Here is a 22,444-nt window from a genome sequence, read left to right as displayed (position 1 = left end):
CTAAGTACATAGCCTATTTCTTAGATTGAATATTGAGAAGGTAACGTCTGTTGCGGTTTATGTATTCACAACATACCACTTTATTTATTTAAATTAAAAATTCTATTTTTCCAGTAATGTATCCTAAATTAAAATATATTCGGGATGTATTTTAAAATAATCAAGAACAAGAAAACTTTATGGTTTTGAAGAGTTCTTTTTAACTTAACGAATAGTTTCCACTATGCCAGTACAGTAGGACAGTGGCGCAGGTCTGGCACGGGCTCACTGGCTCCAGTTAATGTTTACGTTATGCCAGTTATATGCCAGCGCTGATTTTGAGCGCTACTGTTTTGCTTATATTTTATGTAAAATAATTCATTAATTTCTATTTCTAACTAAATGGCAGCATTGAAAAACTTTGATAGGGTATTTACTTATTATTATTTTTCTCTGTATCTCATAAACTCTTTGGCCAACCACCTGACACATGTAGACATTAACACAAATAAAATTTTTGACCTGCAGATCAGCTCACGGCTTCTGAGTCGGTGTGAAGCAGATCAGTAAACCGGCTTGGAGCTCAGTTTAGCTACGAATAGGGAGTCAGCCATCTCATGGCTCGTCAACTCTCATAGTTATAGTACATCGCTACGAGTTGTGAGCTACCAATTTAGTTGTTGATTCGTCGCTTAACAGTTCAAGTTCATGTGAGCTGAACTCATGAACCGGTTCAGAGCTGATTCACACATGGCACATGCCATCCTGACACTGCCTGTGTCAGAAATCGCAATTACGGCAATTACAAACATATAAAATATTACAGTATTAATATGTGTGATATATAATTTCCTACAAAGTAGCGCTTTTATAATTCATTGTAACGCGAAAATAACATCGTTCATATGTATTCTGACCAGATTCTTTTAAATATTTAATATTCTCTTTAACTCGTTTACAATTACTTTATATTTCCATAAAATTTTGATTTGACACAGTATTATTCGACGTTCATACGTTGTGCGAATATATATGTATTAACGAATCATACATCAATAAGCTTTGATAGACGAATAACGTTTAAAGTAACATCTGCAATGGAAGTGGAACCATTTATTGCTAATGGAGTTCGTATAGACTCCAGTTGGATTGAGCAAATCATTTTGCTTCTAGGTAAGTTATAATTTGCAGTCTGACATTTTAATTGACGTATAGCAACAGACCCAAATATCACAAAATTAATGCAGTCCTATACATATATAAACTGGCCTTAAAGCAACTGATTGGTAAAATTTTTAATCACTCATTTCTGTTTATTTATTAAAATAATTCTAATTCAAGGTCAGGACCTTTCCCAATGATCCACTTCCAGAAAATTTGCCTTGTCCTTTACAATGAGACTCTGTCCCTTACAAAATAACTAATTAGGTGGTAGTTACTTATGCAAACTATGGCATAACAGTAAAGAGCAATAAGTTGTGTACCACTGACCAACATTTTTATTGTACAGACACATTTAAAAGCTGCATCCGATTGGCTTTTGTTTCTTCATCTCAATGCTTATGAAACATTGAAAGTACTGCTGCTTTAAAGTTGGAATACCACCAGATTCCCTGATAGTACAAACATAAATAACGAAATGCAAAAAAGGTTAAAAATACTTTTAAAATAACACATCCACTTTTGATAAATCCCAAATTAATTATTTCAATAAATTTTGAAAAAAAAAAATGTGTTTGTTTAAAAGGTGAAGACATATTTTTGTTATGAATAATTTGACTGGTAGATGAGAATGATTCTTTTACTATTTAGAATACAAGATTTAATATTATATAAAATGTTTACAAAACAAATATCCACCAAAGAGTCAGAACAGACTCTGATCATGTAATTAATTGTTTTATCATTTCAGTGGATGAGTTTGATATATGTATAGCATGGGACGTAGATGCTGCAGTATTGACAGGAGCATTTGCCTTAGTGGGAGGTGTGTTGGGGGGGTATGCTGGGGGCAGAGTAGGTGCTGCTATTGGGGCTGGTGTTGGAGGCATCTCGGGATATGCTACTAGTAGTATGTATTACTTAAAAAATATTACATAATTGCTTATGTTTTAAAATTAACTACATCATGGTACACATCTCGACTCAATGCCTAAGAATTATGAATTTTTTTACTGCATAGCTATTGTTAAGATTTTCATGAAAATCAAGTCGTAAGAAAGTAGAAATAGATGTACAAGTACAGTCACAGGACATGCAAGATTAGAAGTCAAGTACACCCTGAGCAATAGACAAAAAATTACATCTCCTATATGTAACCATTTTCTGTTTTCTGTGTATGGATTGTAATGTTTTTTAAATAATTTTCCAGGACTTGTCTCATTGAGAGATGTATGGGATACTATTAAAAGAAATCTAAAAGAGCTGTTTTATATTATTCTAAACTTCTTGGCTAGACTGTCTCCTGATGACTATATGTGGGCATTTGAGATGTTGATGTCATGTGCAGCTAGTCGGCGAGAGCTGGTTATGAAGATAATAGAATTTATAGCACAGAAATTAGGACGGGAAGTCATTTCTCGAATTACTACTGCACAATCTATGCCTATAAACGGCTATTGATCGTAAATCTTGTATTGTTTTAATGTTTTAAGCACTTTTTTATTGCTCAAATAGATGCTAGGATAATATAAATATATATTTTTGAAAATGATATCTCAGTAGAAATATTAATGTATTTTTTTAAAAACTAATTTGTTCTGTTAACACATTCAATGCCACTAACCCGGAGTGGTATATGTGTTAATTTTTTTTCTCATGATCTTGTACCTTTAGACAATGTAGGGAGAACGTTAGACAACATATTTATAACTACGAAACCGTCCTACAATCTTTACTTATTGTGTAATGATTTTTTTTAAATATTAAATCAAACAACTTGATACTATAATGTACCTACAGATGTAACTAAAAATGCCACATCTATATATATAGTCAGAAAGTCGTGTTAGTTACACTATTTATAACTCAAGAACGGCTGAATCGATTTGACTGAAAATTGGCGGGCAGGTAGCTTAGAACCAGGAAACAGACATAGGATAATTTTTAACCGTTTTCTATTTTTTATTCCGCGCGGACGGAGTCGCGGGTAAAAGCTAGTATATTATACAAAATTATATAATTTTTTACATATTGATAGAAACACTAATGTTTTTTCTGTTTTCTTGCATTCTTAACTTGTGTTGTTCATAGACAAGACTGGTGTAGTTTTTTAAATTAATATTTGCACTAAAGAGGCTTTCTTACACTATTTTTTTAATTGCTCTTCGCATGTCGGAAGTTACTGTGAAATGCAAGTCGATTGCTGGCTTTTAAGATGTCACATCACAATAAATTGAGACTATTTTAAGTAATTTTGTTATATAAAATTGAATTTTGAAAATTTATATTTAACTTATAATCTGGGTAATAATACTAAACTCTGACTACTCTTGTTAGCATAAGATGCGACTTTTATTTTTCTATTTATATCTATGTTTATGGTTTGTGATATATATATCTAGTATTATAAAATAATGTAAAAAAAAAGAATGAATTTTAAATTAATTCAATAAAATGAATTTCGTTTGCTTATTGCATTTTTAATTAACACAAACCCCATAACTAATACGGTCTTACAATTTTATAATATGAGGTGGCAAGAGGTCGCCTAATTTCGCTAAAATAGCGAAGTGTTATCTGTCAATAGACATCTTTAACTAGATAATACGTTGCTACCTTTGAGACTGTGGACGCACCGAAAGTATTTTTTATTGAAGTAAAATCTCTTCAGTGTTACTCTGTGACCTGAGTTCTGTTTTAGAAGATGGTTTTGTATCTCTATAGAAAAACCTTATTATCTTACTAATATTATAAATGCGAATGTTTGGATGGATGGATAAATGTTTGTTAGTTGGTATCTCCATAACGGGTCAACGGATCTTGATGAAATTTGGTATAGATGTAAAATATAGTCTGGAAGAACACATAGGCTACTTATAAAGTTTTTTTAATGCCACGCAGACAGTCGCGGGCAATAGCTAGTTTTCTTATATCAATTGATTTTTATAAATTCTTATATGAAGTTACTTCACTCTATGTAGTCGATTTGTGCTTATAATCGACTCCCTTTAAAATTTCCCCTTACTATATGTCTCCTACCCTTCTGTATACAATTTTGGTGAGGTCTTATATAAATAAAAGACGTTATCATTTCATATTATATTTATTCACTGTGTTCATATAAGCTAAAGAGGAATTGCAATTTATCACTTGCTAAAAGGCAAAATACAGTTTGTTTATGACAACATTAATATGGATTTTCATTGTAAAAACACATGTATTGAAACATATAGTCCTTTCATACACTTTGTGAAGATAAAGACAAAAATATGTTTTAATGTTGCTATTATTTATGTATATATTGCAAAAAAACAAAATAATAGAGTAAAAAAAATGTCACAGAACTTAAAAAATATGTCAAATATTAATAAATAATAAAAAAAAGAATATTACATTTAGTAAGTACATATTTGCTATTGTAAACTAGACATTTTAAATAAAAACCTTAGTATGTCCTAGATTTAATTTCTAAATCTAATAGGAATGTCTAACATTGTGTTCAATGTAGTGCTAAGCTTTGCTTTGCTAACTACTTAAGTACTTGTGTTGTACATAAATAACTTATATATAATAAATAATATAATTAGCGTTACATAAATATTCGAGATAAGTTTTATTTGATCAAATTTTTTTGATCAAAATTTTGCATGTTGTCTTGAATTTTAAAGTTAACTTGATTCCAATTCTCTATGGTTAAAATAATTAAAATGATTAGTACCATAAACATCAGGAACTAAAAAAGTGTCAAATATAAAGTAGAATAGGCAATAGGAACTATGTATTTAGCATTATTAAAAAAAATTACCACTGGTAAATAAAATTAAAAGTAAATTTTAAGATCGGAAATCATCAATAAAATAAAATTGCAAAAAACCTACTGAAAAAAGATTTTTTGATTATTAAGGCATTTATTTTATATCTCAAATTCTTTGATCACATATTTTCAAGAATTTTCAAAACAAAATTGAACTTAATAGAAATACTAACTCAAATTTATTAAACAAAGGATATTTTAAAAATATTTAATTTGATAATAACAAATAAAATTGGGAGTCAATAAAAAATTATGCCAACTTCGTATATTTTTGACAATTTATGATCCTTCGAGTCGGATACTTATTTCTTATTGTTTCAGGAAATTATTGAACGTACCAAAAACCATTACCTTAATTTTAAAGGAAAATTAATCAATTATTTGTTTACATTACTAACGAATGCCATTTAAAAAAATCAAGGAAATGTAGTACTAACTCAATTTTAAATCTAGGTATTAATCTAAATCTATATTTACTAAATTTTCACACAAGGTGCATAATTTTGTACTTCTGTCCAACATTAATACAGACGGCAAACATTGTTCTAATACTAATTAGGATCTACGCTAAAATCGACCATAGACAATTTTTTAATTTTTCTAAGTATTGTCATTGACGCATTTTAAATTCAAATTTGCGTGAAACATTATCATAAACTAATATAAAAAAAAAAACTAAAACACTTACGTATATTTATCAGATCTCGGCACCGACTAATTTAGAGTCCGTCGGTGACATTTCATCAGAATAACTGGGACTGATTCTCTTGCACGGAACGCGGCCTGTCGCTCTCGCCCCGAATGGACTTAAAACTAGTCGGTGCCGACACCAGACAAATCAGTAAGTGTTTTAAAAGTTTATATATTAATTTATGAAGCGTTTTAATTAGTTTTTCTATTTAAATAAATATTACACAATTAAAAATATGTCAATCAGACGAAATAATAAATAAATAAATAATAAACATTCTTCAGAGGTCAAACCTAAATACTAATGTCATTAATTGTTATTATAAATTAAAAATATTGACCAAAGACCAAATGCAGTCAACTAGAATCTAACATTTTTTACATATAAATAAATAAATATAGCAATAAATAATATTCAGATCTATTAAATAGTAAAATTACGTAACATTTTATGCTATCGCTATAAGATTATTTCACTTTTAGTTATTTAACTTAAAATTTCTTTATATTAGTTAGACTTTTCAAAATAAATAACCTCCGAAAATAGGAACTGATATGCTAAGGATACTTTACGTGATTTCGGAAACTGGTGAAGGTTCAGGAGCTGGAACTACTCCTGGTCTTCCATGGCGTGCTTCAGTTCCATGGCGAGCTTGTACCCTAATTCAGGTCTACGATCGCGACCCTCCACCATTGCCAGGACCTGGATTATGGAAGATTATTTATCAAAAGACTGTTATAGCTTTCTTCTTTTATATACTTCGACTATCTAAAAGAAGTCTTTTTCTTGTACAGGTCTTATATGTTTTTTACTGACTTGATCTGAGTCAACGATGACACCGTGGTTGTTGAGTATGGTGGCTTTGGTCTTCTCGATGTCAGCGAGGTCTACTCCGCGACTGGCGTCGTCGACCAACACGGCGCGGTATCCGATTGCCAGCGCGTCCGCTATCGTCGCTCCTACATACAACACACATCGTGGAAAGTGGCCCATTGACACCTTCAATCAGTTTCAAGGCGACTGACGATGAGTTCCCTACCTTAAATGGAAAGAAGGGGAGCGCAGAAGGACATTTACTCTTATATTATCACCTGTCAAATGTATACATGTGCAAAATCGTAATGGCACGAAGTGTTTATACCAAGAGTCCGACTGCCCATTACCTCTCCAAATCCTGGCTACGCCACTATGATCATTAACTGTATAACTATAAAGTGTATATTGCAATGCGCACCAACGCAGACGTCGTACGCGAGGCCGCAGATGTATATGTCGGTGACGCCGCGCGCGCGCAGCTGCATGCTCAGGTTGGTGTCAGTCAGCTTCTTGTTGTCCCAGAACACAGAGTACGAGTCCACCTCGGAGTTGGTGCCCTTGTACACCTTCACCGCACCATCTAACACCTGGAATGATTACGAAGGCTACTCCTATTGAAGAATGAATCTTAACCTGATTACATCATAGACTAAACAATGTGTTTTAGTGATGCTCAGTGCACTGACCTTGAGGTCCCTGTGCAGCTCCGCGCCCCAGGAGTCCTGTACGCAATGGCGCGGCCAAAGGCGCTGCTTCATGGGCGGAGGGCCCGCGAACACCACTGTGTCGTACGCCTGCGCCTTGTCAGCCGACACCTACAAACCATCAAATGAAGATTCTAGTTCAATCACCTCTGATTCTTTTATCTCATATTCTTAGTTTTCAGTCTTCTCGTATCCATCTATATGAGTAGTTGAAAATAGATAATAGTAATGTTTACACACCGGACTGGAGACATGAAGCTCGCGCATGTGCACGTTGTCGATGAAAGACACGTGGTCCGGCGGATGCCAGTCCAGCGAGTAGAACACGCACTCGAACGGCACAGATTCCAGTAGACGGTTGATAGGTTCCACCACCTACAGGAACATATTGGTAGTAAAGTCCACAGCATTACTAGCTGCACGGATAGCCCTCACGACTGGGGCAATACTAAAATACAAGGTAGGTGTAAAGTGTAAAGAATTTTCATTTTTCGTCAGGAAAATATGGGAACGGGAAGTGGACATTACATTCGGAATATGTTAATTCGAGCGTAACACGACCCACTGTATGTGACTATTGGAGCGTTAACTATTGTATTATACAACCAAACATATATACATTACTTATGTAAATTTGTAAAGCAAAGGCCATTTCATATAAGTTTATATCTACTAAGTCAGACCACAAGAAATTTTTAGTAGATTAAAAATATGCGTATTTACTAGAAATAATTGTCTAGTTAATTATATTGCAAGTCAATAAAAAGTAATGAAACATTTTTCAATTCATTTCGCAACAATAGCCATTGTGACTTGTGACGCGATTCTACGTCAATCAATCAGAAACCCATTGTACGTGACGATGTACAATTCTAAAAACATGTACTTGATGTTCAACATTCCCGGTCTTTTAATATTTTAAAAATCTACTAGTCTTCTAGTTATTTAAAAAAAAAAACAAAAATAATGGGACCCATCTGCAAGCACTTCCTTTCGACTAAAATATTTTTCATCAAAATCGGACCACCAGGGGCGGAGTTTCGCGGTAACACAAATAAAAAAATTGATAACCTCCTTCTTTTTGAAGTCGGCTAAAAATAGGCGCTTAGAGTAGATTTATCATACTAAATCTATACTAAGGGGCTGCCTTAGTATCCAATTAATAACTCAAAGGCAGTTTAGACATCTTTTCGAAGATGCAACAGTGATAGGATACAGTTATAAATAGATATATTTGTCTACAAAGTTACAAGTATTAAAGTCATTGAAAACTATTATCAGACGGTGAAAACGCGAAGTGTGAATATATTGCGAGGTATTAGAGTGTACAACCCCCTACAATCTACCCTCACGGCGAGGGTTGTTTGGGGTGTGAGTGGTGCCAGGCGCGGTGGTGATAATTGCCAACAACCGCTGATAGCTAGCTATCGCTTTTAAGGTTAAACATCAAAGGGCGCCGGCAAAACCATTTGTTAATTTAATGCTATTGAAATTATCACACGAACGGAAATGGATTTTATAAGTACTTGTAACTTGTTTGCATAATTTGATTGTTTACTTCAGTTTAATTCGAAATTACTTTGATAGAAAAAGTTTATGTTTTTATACAACAAGAGGGCAAATGAGTTGCGGTTCTTACTGTGGATTTCTGAGATAAAAATCTTCGTTTAAAACATATTATCTCACAGGGATACGACTCTGTTGAACATCCGTTACACCAGAGGAAGTACAGTTGCCGGCCTTTGAGTGAAATGTAAGCTTTCTTTATTCGGGGACCATAACAAGTCAAAGTCGGTTTGAGAAATGGATGATTCAATCATACTCGACTCAGCGGGGCACTGCCGCGCCTCCTAGATATTTATAAACTGTTAAAAAAAAAAATTGGACCCATCTGCAAGCACTTCCTTTCGATTAAAATAATTTTTATCAAAATCGGACCACCAGGGGCGGAGATTCGCAGTAACACACATAAAAAAAAAATTCAGTCGAATTGATAACCTCCTTCTTTTTGAAGTTGGCTAAAAATAGCAATAAATACAGTATATTAAGTTCTTTTTATCAATTTTACTACGATAATTTTATGAGATAAATGTTAACAAATGATTTTAAAATGCTAAATAACATTTTATCATATATAACTTCAAACTTTCGTGGTTTTTACTAATATACTGTTCGTAAGAAACAGGACAGTCTGCCCGAGATCATTGCGCATACAACTGTGCCGAAATATCCGTAGCTCAAACAGCTTGATCGTGGTAAGAATCCCGTTTCTTACGAACAGTTTACTATTTAATCATACTTAGTTAAACGAATAGGTATAACAATTTTGTTTTACAAAGCCATAAATAAATTTAATAATACAATCTCTCTTCTATTCTATGTCTAGGTAAAATCAAGGACATTGTGCTATAACTAAAATGTCTCGCTTGATACGGTAATGTAATAGAAAAAAAATATTAATAGCTTATTCGTTTGACAAATCGTTCGTCAGTACCAGTTACTTAAATTGGAGTTTTGATTAAATTTAGATACGAGTTTTATTTTAGATCTATTACCTAGGTTGTGGTTAATTTAGAGCAGTGATTCCCAGAGTGGTCTATATCGACCCCTAGGGGTCTATGACAACCTGCAAGGGGTCTACGACACAAAAAAGTTTGGGGAACTCTGATTTAGAGGTTAAGAGGTTGAGATAAGTTTTCTAGTTGTGTCAGCATCAAACCGAAATTTAAAAAGGTATGGTTAGTAATAGAAAAATAATAAGACGATGTTTATGTATATGTTTCCCGACAATAGGAACCCACAATAAAAATGCGAGTTAACTAATATTCCTATCAAATTAAATAACACCTATTATTAATTGATTTCTACTTATTTATTAAGAACTAGATTAAGATTTAATTTACTTTAGTAAACTAACCTATCTAACTAAAGTATCTAGTACTAAACTATCATATTAAAGTCTGTTAGTTGTTTTTTTTTATTTAATTCTAAATGTAAAGTATGTAATCAAACAATTTGGATTCCATTGACCCAAATCCGTCGCTACATTTTGAAGTACAAAAAGCAATTTTTGTAAGTAATTGAAACTTTACAAAACACGAAACTTCTAAATCTTGGGTTACTTCCAAAATGGTTAAAGATTAATTGCACTTTTAGAATGTTAAAGTTAGCAAAGTTAACGATTTCAAGTTGCGGTATGCATAAGGCTGGAGTAACTTAGGACAGCTTAAATAAGCACGCAAACCTAATTCCAATTCTGTCAATATTGGGAAAGGAAAAGTTTCATGATTTACAAAGCAACAACAATATTTGTTAGGTGCACGAATTGGCCGCGTCGGTGAAATACCACGACCACACAGAAGACAGGTGTGAAGTGGAAGTAATTTCAAGTACAGTCTGATAAGTGTAGTGTCGGCGGCTTAATCTTAGTCCACGTTCCCTTTCTTATAAAGATTGGAAGGGGAAGTGGATTTTACAGAGGTGGGCATGCTCTTTCTGTGCATTCCTCTGTCAATTAAAGGTAGGCACGCATCTGCAATTGTGCGGATGTTTATGGGCAGCGGTGGCTTCGCTATTTATGCGGATTCAGGTGACCACTTACCATCACTCATTTGCCACCTTATGGTATAAAAAAATAACGCAGAACGGTATTTTTTCTAAATATGCTGTAAATTTAAATAATATTTTAGTATTGATCATATAAAATAGTCGTGTTAAGTCTTATTTCTAAAAGCTATATACTTATAAAAAGTTTATGAAATAAAAAAAAAGGCAAGGGATTTTCAGACATTCGACAAGACAAAGAAATGTGTGCTATTATTTTTTATAATTTTATCTTACTAATATTATAAATGCGAAAGTTTAAATGGATGGATAGTTTGTTTATTTGAAGGTATTTCCGGAACGACTCAATAGTTTTTGATGAAATTTGACAAATACGTAAAACAGTCTCAGTTTTTTTTTAATTTTGCGCGGATGGATTCACGGGCTACAGCTAGTTTCGATATAAATATATCACAGGAATGAGTAAGTAAAAGTTTTAGCAAGTAAAAGTTTTTTTTTTCAGATTTACACGAGCCTTAGGAATTTTTTTATAAAAGTTTTGTACGCTTTCAGCGGCATGCAAACTTATATATCTTTCAAAATAATATTTGCGTTCAATTCTGTCATATCTTACTTAAATGAACATATTTTTGTGGTTCAAGTTGCGAATTCTTTTTACTTTATATTATTTGATATAATTTTTCACCTAATTTAATTAAATCAGTATATTTAAGAGGGTTTTTAAAACAATTGAGTATTCTTGTATCACGTAAGATTAATTTCTCTTATATTTTTTTCATAAAATTTAAATACAGAAATAGATACAAAGTAATAATATGAGGTTAATAGTTAGTGTTCCTAGTATTCTAGTAAATAGAAGGGAGTGCCCCGCGATTGTATTACGAGTGGTGTATTATTACATTCAAGTAGGTAAGTTATACAAAGTTGAATAGTCTTTTATTAGCCGACTTCAAAAAGAAGGAGGTTATCAATTCGACTGTATTTTTTTTCTACGTGTGTTACCGCTAAACTTCGCCCCTGGTGGTCCGATTTTGATAAAAACTATTTTAATCGAAAGGAAGTGCTTGCAGATGGGTCCTATTTTTTTTAATAACTAGAAGACTAGTATATTTTGAATTTAGCTTCAAAATTTGTTGCGAAAATTAGGGACAATTTTGCTTTCAGCGCTTATTTCGTCTATAATATGTATAGCGATATTGTAAACTAACGAAGTTTACCATCTATCAATCAAAGCAATAGAAACACTTAAACATACTCTGTCCTCGTTGGATTTATTTTCAAAAATTTCAAACCAAAAGTTGGCTATTCATTATTCCAAAAATACAGACTTGAACTATTTTTATATACAAAATTATGTGTAACGTAATGTTGTATATACACGACAAAAATGTATTTAAAAATAAGTAACATAAATAAAAATCATTTTTATCATCTTTAACAACAACAGATCCGGTTAATAAAAGCAAATAACAACGGGATATTACGCCCCAAACAGTAAGTTCAAAAAAACTCTACTGGTAGAGTTGTCTAGTTTGATAATTATGACTAACTATTATGTGTTCGCTTATCTTACTTCTTACTAATATTATATCTAACTCTTACTATATTAAAAATGCGAAAGTTTAGATGGATGTTTGTTTGAAGGTATCTCCGGAACCGCTCAAAGGATCTTGATGAAATTTGGCACAGATATAAAACATAATCTGTAAGAACACATAGGCTTCCTTATTACGTTTTTTTTTTTTTAATTCCGAGCGGACGTAGTCACGGGCGACAGTATTTAAAATATTTAAGAGTGCAGTACTGTACTTGAAACTCTGCGTAGTATACATATTATATTTAGTTCAAACATACTCAGGTAACTAAGGGTTTCCGCGTATGCATGTAATCAGAGAAGGAAGTTTAATCGATTGATAGGCGAGCCACTAGCGCGTGTACTTGAGTCAACAATTATTAAATATGTATACGGCACTATCAATTACAAATACGTATAATATATACGACTATAGCGGCAAAAATATCATCAATAACCAAACCCGAATTTACTGTCTCGAAGTACTTATACATCTGCATATGTTGATTATCTTCCTAATATAAATGCGAAAGTTTAGATGGATATTTGTTAGAAGTTATCTCTGTAACGGCTTAAAATATCTTGATGGAATTTGGCACAGATTTATAACAGTCTGGAAGAAGACATAGACTACTTATTAAGTTTTTATTTTTTACTTTTAATTCCGTACGGACGGAGTCGTGGATGACAGCTAGTATGTTTATATATATATACTAGCTGTCGCCCGCGACTCCGTCCGCGCGCAGTTAAAAAAAAAATGAAAAATAGATGTTGGCCGATTCTCAGACCTACTGAATGTGCTCACAAAATTTCATGAGAATCGGTCAAGCCGTTTCGGAGGAGTACGGGAACGAAAACTGTGACACGAGAATTTTATATATTAGATATATATGTTTCGGCAATGAAAATTCGGCAACACTTCGTTCGGTGAGAAAGACAGATTAGATTTTCAGATAGAAATTAATAGAAATTGACTTGTGAATGTTTCGTGTGTGGAAACTCATAGTTACAAACATTTTCACATCAATCAACAAACTGGTTATTTAAAAGAATCATTTGATATTAGTTTCCTTGCAGCCAATTTATAACGGTAGAAAATCCTAGAATCTAGGTCGATACGAAATCTAGGTCATTTAATTTACGTGCAGTTTTTTTTAATCTTATGACAAAAAACATACAGACTAATTGAGAACCTTCTCTTTTTTGAAGTCGGTTAAAAACTATATTATTTTGGACAAATCGTCCGCTATAAATATATTCGCAATTGTATTTGCTTACGAAAAAAGTTGGACAAATATGTTGGTAAATCACGACATTGAAAAAAATCACGAAATATCTGCCTTCACGATATTAAAATTAGCAATCATGTAAACCAACTTTCTTATATCATTTCGCCATTTATCAGACAGGCTATTACGACAAAATATGGCTCAGTGAGAGAGGCGCTACTATCGCGTTTAGTTCCCACAAAAAAAATAATTAAAAACAGAAAATTATACGACAAAATTGTTACAGTAGAAAAAAATATTGATTCACTTTTTTGTAACTTACAGGCTCTAATGCGGTATTGTAATATAGTGTCATATGGCCACCGGGTCAGTTAAATCGCACTGTAAAGGTCTTACCTCGCTGCCATCTTGCTGCGCGTTGCACTTGCTGATGTTAAGAGTGCCGGAGATGAAGTCGTTCTGCACGTCCACCACCAGGAAGGCGCTCACAGGACGCACGATCTAAAGAATGGTGCAACTTTAACCAAACATGTCTGCTTTGCTATAAGTTAGTCTACTCATTTAGATTCATTGATATCGACAAATTGTCACTAAATTAGTAAAACAGAAAATATATTGGAAAAAATTACCAATTCACTGGAGGGAAAAACCTTGCAGAATTGACAGTCTTACATTTTCCGCTAGTTCGGTTTTAGTCGAATAAAATAAAAACTCACGACAGCAAATTAAGTCCGTACCTTAAAGTTGTAGATTAATGGTTACTTTATACTATGAAATCCAACAAGACTTACAACTTTAATCCAATGGTTCCAACAAAAGGTAAACTCCTCTTTATCAATGAAACCGTCATCGTTCTTATCGAAGATCTGGAAGACGTGCCGCGCCCTGTCCTCCGGCAGGGGGTAGATGTGCCCCTTATCGTTGCGGAACAACGCCTTGCAGATCAGACGGAACTCATCGAAATTTAACTGCCCATCTCTAGATAGTAAACCAAATCATATTAATATATGAAAAAAACTTTGTACTTTACGAAAGGAAATTGCGCCAACAGATGAAAGTAAAATTTGCCCGTTAAAGTTAATGTGGAAGAGTGAATAAACCTATATTTCTTTTTATAAAAAAATATCGACCAATTGGCGACGTTAAAAGTTACGCGGTTGAAAGTTACGCGCTACTTTTTTTTTATATTATAAGGTGGTAAACAAGTAAGCTGCCACCTAATTCGCCGAAATAGCGAAGTGATCGCTCCTGTAGAGATCCGCAATAATAGTAAATGTCTACATCTTACTGTTGGAGGCCTGGATTATTGAATTAAATATTTGTTTTACCCAACTTGGTATTTTAGACTAGACTAGACTTAGACTATGACGTCATATAATTGGGCATGTTTATGCATTTATTGGAAACTGTTTTATCACAATAGCCACTTTTTGCTTTAGAAAAAACAATTAAAAATCGTATATTATTTGCGATGCTATTTTTTCGGTTTCAATGTTAATCTTTATCAAAATAAATATGTTTGTTTTTAGGGAAATTCTATGTAGATTAAAATTTCCATTAACTATAAACATTTCTGACAAAAAGCTTAGAAGAAATTAAGATCACGAAAGTAACTGAAAAATCAGCTCTCGGTAGGGTGCATCTGTGTTTACAAAGTTTTAATGGGACAGAACATCACTGGGAAGGTTACTACTGATGAATGAAAGATTAGATGTATATCCTTTGGACGGGACGCTAGTAAATAATAAATAAAATATACAAAAATTCATATTGAATATTACAAAAAAATTGACTTGAAAATAAACTAAGACATCCAAAGTCAATATGGTTGGTTTAAGTTATTGTTTCATAAGTTTATTTACAGAATAAAATATATTTTTTGTACAGAAATAAATTAAGGCTTGTCTTAAATTTTCTAAAAGGCAACAAATAATACATAATTCTACAATTTAGACAAGTCCCCGGCATTTGTTTACTTATTTATTTAGTTGTGAAAATTAACAAATTCATTAAAAATTCACAATATTTTGTAAAAATGTATATTCTGTGAAATTTAGTCTTCATTTTAACACTTTCTTTTATTGGTATTGGATTATATTTGATTTATTAATTAAGTACTAAGTTATTGTATATATGAATTTAAAAAAGTGTACAAAAGTTGTCAAATTGCTGAAACATTAAAATTAGTGTTGGTTTGTAATGTAAATGATGGTCGAATATTTTCATGATATTGAGTAATTTACAAGATGACATAAATGATGGTAACATACCCATCTTTGTCAAAAGTTTCATAGCAAGCGTCCATATCGAGCAAGCAAACTTCGTCAACTGGGGAGCCGTTGTCAACGTCCGACATCGTAGGTTTGATCGAAATGAGCGGCCTGCTCCCGCAGCGCTCGTTTATAAGGCAAACCAACATCGTAACCGGTGGTAATCCGCATAAACAAATAACAACGCTACTAAAATGCCGTATTACGACAACTTGCTGCACTAAACGCCCGAAACTTTAATTATGAGGTTTAACTGACAGTGTTTTAATTCAAGTTTGCGGTTAATTTCACTAGAATAGCGAATTACCTAGTTCCGTGTTTTCAGTCTTCCTGTCTTCAGAAGTAAAATGTTAAATGTCAATGTCAGAATGACTAGACAGCTTGTAAGTAATTATGCAAGAGTGATGAATGATGCAATAAAACCGCTAAAAATCTGTGACGGTAATTTGTTTTCAAATATTTAATCTGTGCCCAGTTGGCACACCTAAAAGCCTAAAAGCCATTGCTTGGAAATTGAATTGAATTCGAATATTTAATTATTAATTTAATTCTAAAAATTACACGACCATCAAAACAATGTATGAAAAGACTTCTATAAGGTAGACATTATTAGGATTGCAGATGCTAGATGTAGGCATATGGGCAGTCTTTAGGGTAATGTTTGAAATTAACTTACAAAATATTACTAAATCCAACGCAAGTGTAACAACCAACTTCAATGAATTTGTGTTTTTTTATTGTTGGCGATTCCCAATTCAAATCCAACCATAATTCCAGTGCAATTTTTACTTCAAGGGCGAAGACCTGCTAACTATTTTCATTTTACTAGAAAGTTCGCACAGATAAAAATAAACAATTTGACAGATATGTCACTTACTCTATGATATCTAACTATCCATAAAAATTGTGTTTTGCGTTTCGCGCTTTCGGCGTTGTAAAAAATTGTATTTCTACCTGAAGTATAAGTATTTTGATTCAAAATACCCTTTTTTTTACATTTTATTTTTGTCTGTAAAATTACTTATGTAAACAAGTCATTACACAGTGTATTGACGTACAAAATGTTCATAGAAAAAGTATACGGTTTACATGCGACAAACATAAGTCTGAATGATCGTTTCACAATGCTAGCGGCTGTAATTCCAGAACGTTTGATACGTACGAGGAATCCACAGCCAAGGAGAAACATCGGCAATATTTTAAATCAAAACCTAAACTTTAATGATGGAGACCTCATAGAACAGATAGCTAGAAAGATACAACAAGCCAAAAGGGTATGTATTTACAACTTATAATTTTACTTCAATCTGTTAGTTATCTTCTTTACGACTGTATTAAAGTTTAACTTAAACTAGTGAATTTTAACGTAATAAAGTTTTAGTCGCAGAATAAATCCACCTATTTACAAACCTAAAGTCCTCCTTAATACACATTTTAATAAATTACCTTCAATTAATTTAATGTAATCAATAATTTAATTCTTTTTCTTGTACAAAAAGAAAAAAGAATATTATAAGAAGCAACTGCATTTCTTTATTTTTTTAATTTAATTCACTTTTCACAGCAAGCTATAAAACAACGTCTCAGACTAAATATACAAAGACAGCAGTTTAACAGTGAGAATAACTTGCCCGGTCTGAGGCGTTCAAACAGCTTCAGCAGTTTGAATCAGAGGCAAAATATTAAAAACAGAGTATTCTGGCAACAGTCAAATAATAATTTAAGGTAAATAAAATATGTAATTTTAAAAAAAATTAATTGGTTTAGGCTACTGGATGTCACCATAGAATAGAGATGCATATAAAAATACTTCTTATCCATTGGGTAATATTAAACAGTTTTCATTCCTGATCTGAAATCTAAATCATGAATGATCTAGATCTGTTTCTTTGTTACAAATTATCTTCATACCGCATATCCAAAAATAAAAATTATTCGAAATGTTAAATCTTTTGTTTCTAAAAAATGCTATTTTATTTACTTTTCAGTCGTTCTGCATCATTTAACAATCTATCACAAGGGAACATGTATGGACAAGTGTTCCGTCGTCGAGGGGGGAGAGTTGGCAACCAAAGAACAAGATTACGGTAAACATGTGAAATATGTACTCAGTAATTTTGTTAACTAGCATAATTATAGATAACTAGCTGTCGCCCGCGACTCCGTCCGCGCGCAGTTAAAAAATGGGGGGGGGGGTTATGAAAAATAGATGTTGGCCGATTCTTAGACCTACTGAATATGCTCACAAAATTTCATGAGAATCGGTCAAGCCGTTTCGGAGGAGTACGGGAACGAAAACTGTGACACGAGAATTTTATATATTAGATGTTACTAACAATAAAACATAATAACAGTACTGGCTTTGGGGGCGTCCATAAATTACGTGAGGTGTTTAAGGGGGGGAGGGGGTCGAGTCAAATCTCATCTAATCTTACGTTGGAGGGAGGGGGGGTCTCGGCAAATATCACGCAATTTTTTTTCTGATTGAAACAAAAAAAAAATTATACTATTTTGGTCCATTTAATCCAGATTGTACATGCATAAGATTTAATCTTAAGCGTAATCGTAATACGATAAAGATCATTCACTAATTCGTTCAATAGAAAATAATTTCATTCATACTTCGACGTTATACATTTACTTACTGTCAAACCACCATATTTGTTTTATACACTGAGAGAAAATTTTATTTAACAGTAATAAAAAAGTTTATTTGGACTTGAAAAGAAAACTTAGTTAAAAGTAATAAAAATTATATTCCATGTGAATAAAATCATATGGACATGTTGGTTCCAATAGTCTCTCTTGAGACCGTGCATGATTCTCCATGGACTGAATTAGAGTAGATACTCTTTTTTAATCTAAGTAGTTACGATTTAAGTATTCTATTGTTAAATTTTTATTACACTTATAATTAAACTCTCAGCAACATTGATTACTAGTCATAACTAGTCGTAAATAAAAGCACGAAGCAAATTTGTTTTTTTCTTTTTACAATGACAATCCAACGCGTTTACGTAAGAAACTCACATTTTGAAAAATCTCACGTGAGATTGGGAGATGGGGGAGGGGGTTGAATTAAATCTCACGACATCTCACCAGGGGGGGAGGGAGTAGCAGAAAATTAAAAAAAACACCTCACGTAATTTATGGACGCCCCCTTTACCAATATTAGCGTCCTAGACAAGATTTCTACCATTTCTTGGCCGGAGGTTTAATAGGGTTATTTGAGATTGTGTAATCTGTAGACCTGTTTCACCCGTCCGCCCGTCCAGCGCCCTGGGCAGTCGCCCAACTGTGGTCTACCAATGCTGGTAATGCATAACAATCTCTAACTTGTGTATGGTATGTGCCTCTTACTGCAAACATTTTAATGGGATTTATTAGCACTCATAAACATAAATTAAAGTTTGCTTTAATATGAAATTTTCACTCACTTTGTTTTTAGTCGGTTAAATTTAATGTATAAGAAATATATTTGATGCAATTTCAATGTTTTTTCCCCAGTGGTGGTGGAATGCAGTTTGGCAGAGTGATGAGTCGAGCTGCCAACAAGCCACAGATCCGCAATCAAGTACACAAACAGAATGGACGTCGAAGATTGCATGGACGAGGCAGAGGTAAAGTGTCTTTCCTTTTTTTACTTAAACAACGGGTTTCGTTATGACAAAGGTTGATGTATGGAGTAATTTTTGTATTTTATTGAAATTACTAGTTTGGGGCCGTTCATAAAATACCTCAATCTAAAATCAGCTTTTTTGACCCCCTCCCCCCTATTGTCACGCTGTGTCACACTTTCTGTGACCCCCTTAGAAATATTCCGTCACAAAAACTAAGACCTCCTTAGTATGATAAATTTCAAATGATAGTACATAATTTTTGAGAATGAAAAATATTTATTTAGTTATTATAATAAAATTTAAAATAATGAACGGCGAACGACACATTGCAGTGGACCCCCGTCCCCCCTTGTCACATCTTGTCACACTCAGCAAGACCCCTCCCTCCCCCTTGTACGTATTGGAACGAAGTTCCTTATCGCGCGTTGTGAAAGGGGGCTAGACGGAAAAAATTCTTACGAAAAGTTGTCACGACACTTTTTGCTATATCACCATGGTAACGACGTGACAATATATAACGAAAATTCATAGAAATAAAATGTACTTCTTGTGAAGACTTAAGTTTTTTATTCATAGAATAAACATTGGTTCCTTCACTAATTAATCGAAAGGAACTTCGTTCCATCCGGGTGTCCCAACACACCTCTCAAGTTTTTTTTAACGTATTTTATGAACGGCCCCTATTCATAGATTTAAAATTATATTGGACTATAATTTATACTTTAAAGTAAACAGTTAAGACACAGATTTATGTATATGTTGTTATTTTTAAATCACCAGGCGGTGTTACACGGAATCAAGTGAATGAAAAGAAAATACCAACAAAAGAAGAGTTAGACGCTCAACTGGATCAATACATGGCCAGCACAAAGTCTGCTCTTGATAAAGAGTTGGATGTATATATGAAGAATGCTATGGAAATGGAGTAGACAGTGATAGTGTTTAGTGAAAGTGAATAATAATATGATAAAAAACATTAAAAAAAAACATTGTTTTTCCACCAAAGATACTGAACAAACAGTGTAAAGTGTGACAACTAACTCAAGTGTTTTTTTTTATCTACTACCCACTTTTATGTTAAATATCTGTTTTCATTATAGCATTAGACAGTTTCTAGGTAAATTTTTGTATGCTATTTTGTTATATTTTTCTAAAATCTTATTTGCTCCGAACATCAAATAAGACGGTGAGTAAAACACAATGTTAAGGTAACTGGATTAAATAAATGCGAGAGAAGGCACTACTACTACTAAAAAAAATAAAGCTCTGTGGAAAATATCATAAACAATTTTTTTTTTTAGTTAAAAAAGTGCATTTCATAAAAATGTCTAATTGTGCAAAATTTCCATACAAAAGTTTGTATCGTTAGAGTTCTGTTTTTTTTTTTTGTTTAAATTTGAAGAAATGTCTAATTTAAAGTAGGTAGTAGATATAAACTTGATTTCTGGTTAAAAATGATTAATTAATTAATATCGAAGTATGATTTTGTGTTCATTTAATTAGATTCCTTTCAAAATACTCATGAGTTTAATTTTTTTTTACGATAAAAAATAATTTTGCTTTGACTAACTCAATTTTTATACTTTGACAATGTAATTTACATTAGTCAATCAGTTTTTTTTTTCTCTGACATACGAAAATATTGACCCAAGAGTGAACATATTGTAATTTTTTTTTAAAATGGCAACTCTATAAAGCATAATATAATATTACTTTAAAATTAAACATAAAAATATGACAATTTTCCTTAACAGAAGCATAAAAATAAAAAAACCCTTTAAGTGGATTTTTTTTGACAGCTTTGGAATACTAACATGTTTGTGGTTGTTTTTTTTATTTAGTAGTCGTGCAAACTAAAAACGGAACTTTTCAATTTATACTGAAAAAAAATTGTTACCGACATAAAACTATATATGTAAAATAAATATAAAATAAGGAAATAAAAATAATTTTTTTGTATTGTAAAGTTTTCAAGTGTATAAAAAATTGTAAAAAAGTGCATATTTCGTATGAAAACTAAAAATAAATTTTATTAAAAAAAATATTGTTAAATTGCATTTGTGTTGCTAATAAAAAAAAAAAAATTTGTCGACTAATATTTTTTGTTGATTCATTGATTTTTGTATTATTTAATGGTATTCCAAGCCAGGGGTCGCAAGATAGAACATGTTCCTCCTATCAAATTAAATGATATTGCCTTACTAAGGGTGTCGTCCTTCAAATATCTCGGACATGTCGTAACTGAGGACATGAAGGACGACAATGACATTGAAAGAGAGCGAAGGGCGATGGCTGTCCGCTGTAACATGCTGGCTCGCAGATTTTCGCGATGTAGTACAGATGTTAAAATCATGCTCTTTAAGACGTATTGCCAAACTTTGTACACGTGTAATCTGTGGGTTAGCTACACGCAGCGGGCTCTCAGCGCCCTTCGTGTACAATACAACAATAGCCTTAGGATGCTGCTGGGGCTTCCCCGCCACTGTAGCGCATCCGAGATGTTTGCGCATGCGCACACTGACGGCTTTAACGCCGTGCTGCGCAAACGGATAGCGTCGCTTTTACGCAGAGTGCGGGACAGCCCCAACAAGATACTAAGAGGCCTTGGAGACAGGTTTGACTGCCCGATTGTGCGTCACTGGGTGCGTGCACACGTCCACAAGACCGGCGACAGACTGTCTTAATTATTAGCATCTTAGTATTTATGCGGGTGTTATATTATTCCTAAAATTAATGTAATATTTTTATTATTTCTTTTTCCAATATGTGTTACCCAATTGTTACACGAAATAAATAAATAAATAAAATAAATTTAAAGATTTCTATTCACATAGTATTAAAAAAAATATAAAACCTCAGTTGAAAAATTTTATTATGTTAAATATCTTTGTAGGTAATTTTTTGTTTGCGTCTGATTTTCATTTTGTAAATAGTATATAAGGCAAATACAATATTAAACTGTCATTATTGGGGACGTTTTTCATTAAAAAAAAAAAAAAAACAAATAGACATATAGTTAAAAA

At 32.7% G+C, this 22,444-nt stretch overlaps 3 protein-coding genes across 3 annotated transcripts; 2 read left to right on the top strand and 1 right to left on the bottom strand.

The window, feature by feature from the left end:
• The first annotated feature begins 694 nt into the window (after positions 1-694).
• LOC106710339 lies at positions 695-2,972 on the top strand. The gene is made up of 3 exons (XM_014502359.2): positions 695-1,152; positions 1,892-2,050; positions 2,351-2,972. The coding sequence occupies exons 1-3, from the start codon at positions 1,077-1,079 to the stop codon at positions 2,599-2,601; spliced, it is 486 nt and encodes a 161-aa protein (XP_014357845.2). The 5' UTR covers positions 695-1,076; the 3' UTR covers positions 2,602-2,972.
• Positions 2,973-6,186: 3,214 nt separating this feature from the next.
• LOC106710353 lies at positions 6,187-16,096 on the bottom strand. Its single transcript, XM_014502374.2, has 8 exons — positions 15,802-16,096; positions 14,323-14,509; positions 13,928-14,032; positions 7,406-7,540; positions 7,148-7,276; positions 6,880-7,048; positions 6,462-6,604; positions 6,187-6,347 (listed from the first exon to the last, which is right to left on the bottom strand). The coding sequence occupies exons 1-8, from the start codon at positions 15,948-15,950 to the stop codon at positions 6,255-6,257; spliced, it is 1,110 nt and encodes a 369-aa protein (XP_014357860.2). The 5' UTR covers positions 15,951-16,096; the 3' UTR covers positions 6,187-6,254.
• A 609-nt stretch (positions 16,097-16,705) lies between these two features.
• Positions 16,706-20,654, top strand: LOC106710356 (chromatin target of PRMT1 protein). The gene is made up of 5 exons (XM_014502376.2): positions 16,706-17,075; positions 17,366-17,526; positions 17,790-17,888; positions 19,309-19,421; positions 20,202-20,654. Exons 1-5 carry the CDS (start codon positions 16,863-16,865, stop codon positions 20,348-20,350), a joined length of 735 nt encoding a protein of 244 aa, XP_014357862.2. The 5' UTR covers positions 16,706-16,862; the 3' UTR covers positions 20,351-20,654.
• The last annotated feature ends 1,790 nt before the right edge of the window (positions 20,655-22,444 follow it).

Source organism: Papilio machaon, chromosome 18 (assembly GCF_912999745.1).
Source record: "Papilio machaon chromosome 18, ilPapMach1.1, whole genome shotgun sequence".
NCBI lineage: Eukaryota > Metazoa > Arthropoda > Insecta > Lepidoptera > Papilionidae > Papilio > Papilio machaon.
Note: the sequence above shows the minus strand (reverse complement) of the source record. Positions and strands in the feature narration are given on the sequence as shown.

Coding starts and splice junctions, on each gene's coding strand:
- LOC106710353 (XM_014502374.2), bottom strand. CDS start 15,950: ATGTTGGTTTGCCTTATAAACGAGCGCTGCGGGAGCAGGCCGCTCATT. Junction 14,033..14,322: donor GGAACCATTGGATTAAAGTT/GTAAGTCTTGTT, acceptor ACCATTCTTTAG/ATCGTGCGTCCTGTGAGCGC. Junction 7,277..7,405: donor AGCTTCATGTCTCCAGTCCG/GTGTGTAAACAT, acceptor GATGGTTTGTAG/GTGTCGGCTGACAAGGCGCA.
- LOC106710339 (XM_014502359.2), top strand. CDS start 1,077: ATGGAAGTGGAACCATTTATTGCTAATGGAGTTCGTATAGACTCCAGT. Junction 1,153..1,891: donor GCAAATCATTTTGCTTCTAG/GTAAGTTATAAT, acceptor TTATCATTTCAG/TGGATGAGTTTGATATATGT. Junction 2,051..2,350: donor CTCGGGATATGCTACTAGTA/GTATGTATTACT, acceptor ATAATTTTCCAG/GACTTGTCTCATTGAGAGAT.
- LOC106710356 (XM_014502376.2), top strand. CDS start 16,863: ATGTTCATAGAAAAAGTATACGGTTTACATGCGACAAACATAAGTCTG. Junction 17,527..17,789: donor CAGTCAAATAATAATTTAAG/GTAAATAAAATA, acceptor TTTACTTTTCAG/TCGTTCTGCATCATTTAACA. Junction 19,422..20,201: donor ATTGCATGGACGAGGCAGAG/GTAAAGTGTCTT, acceptor TTAAATCACCAG/GCGGTGTTACACGGAATCAA.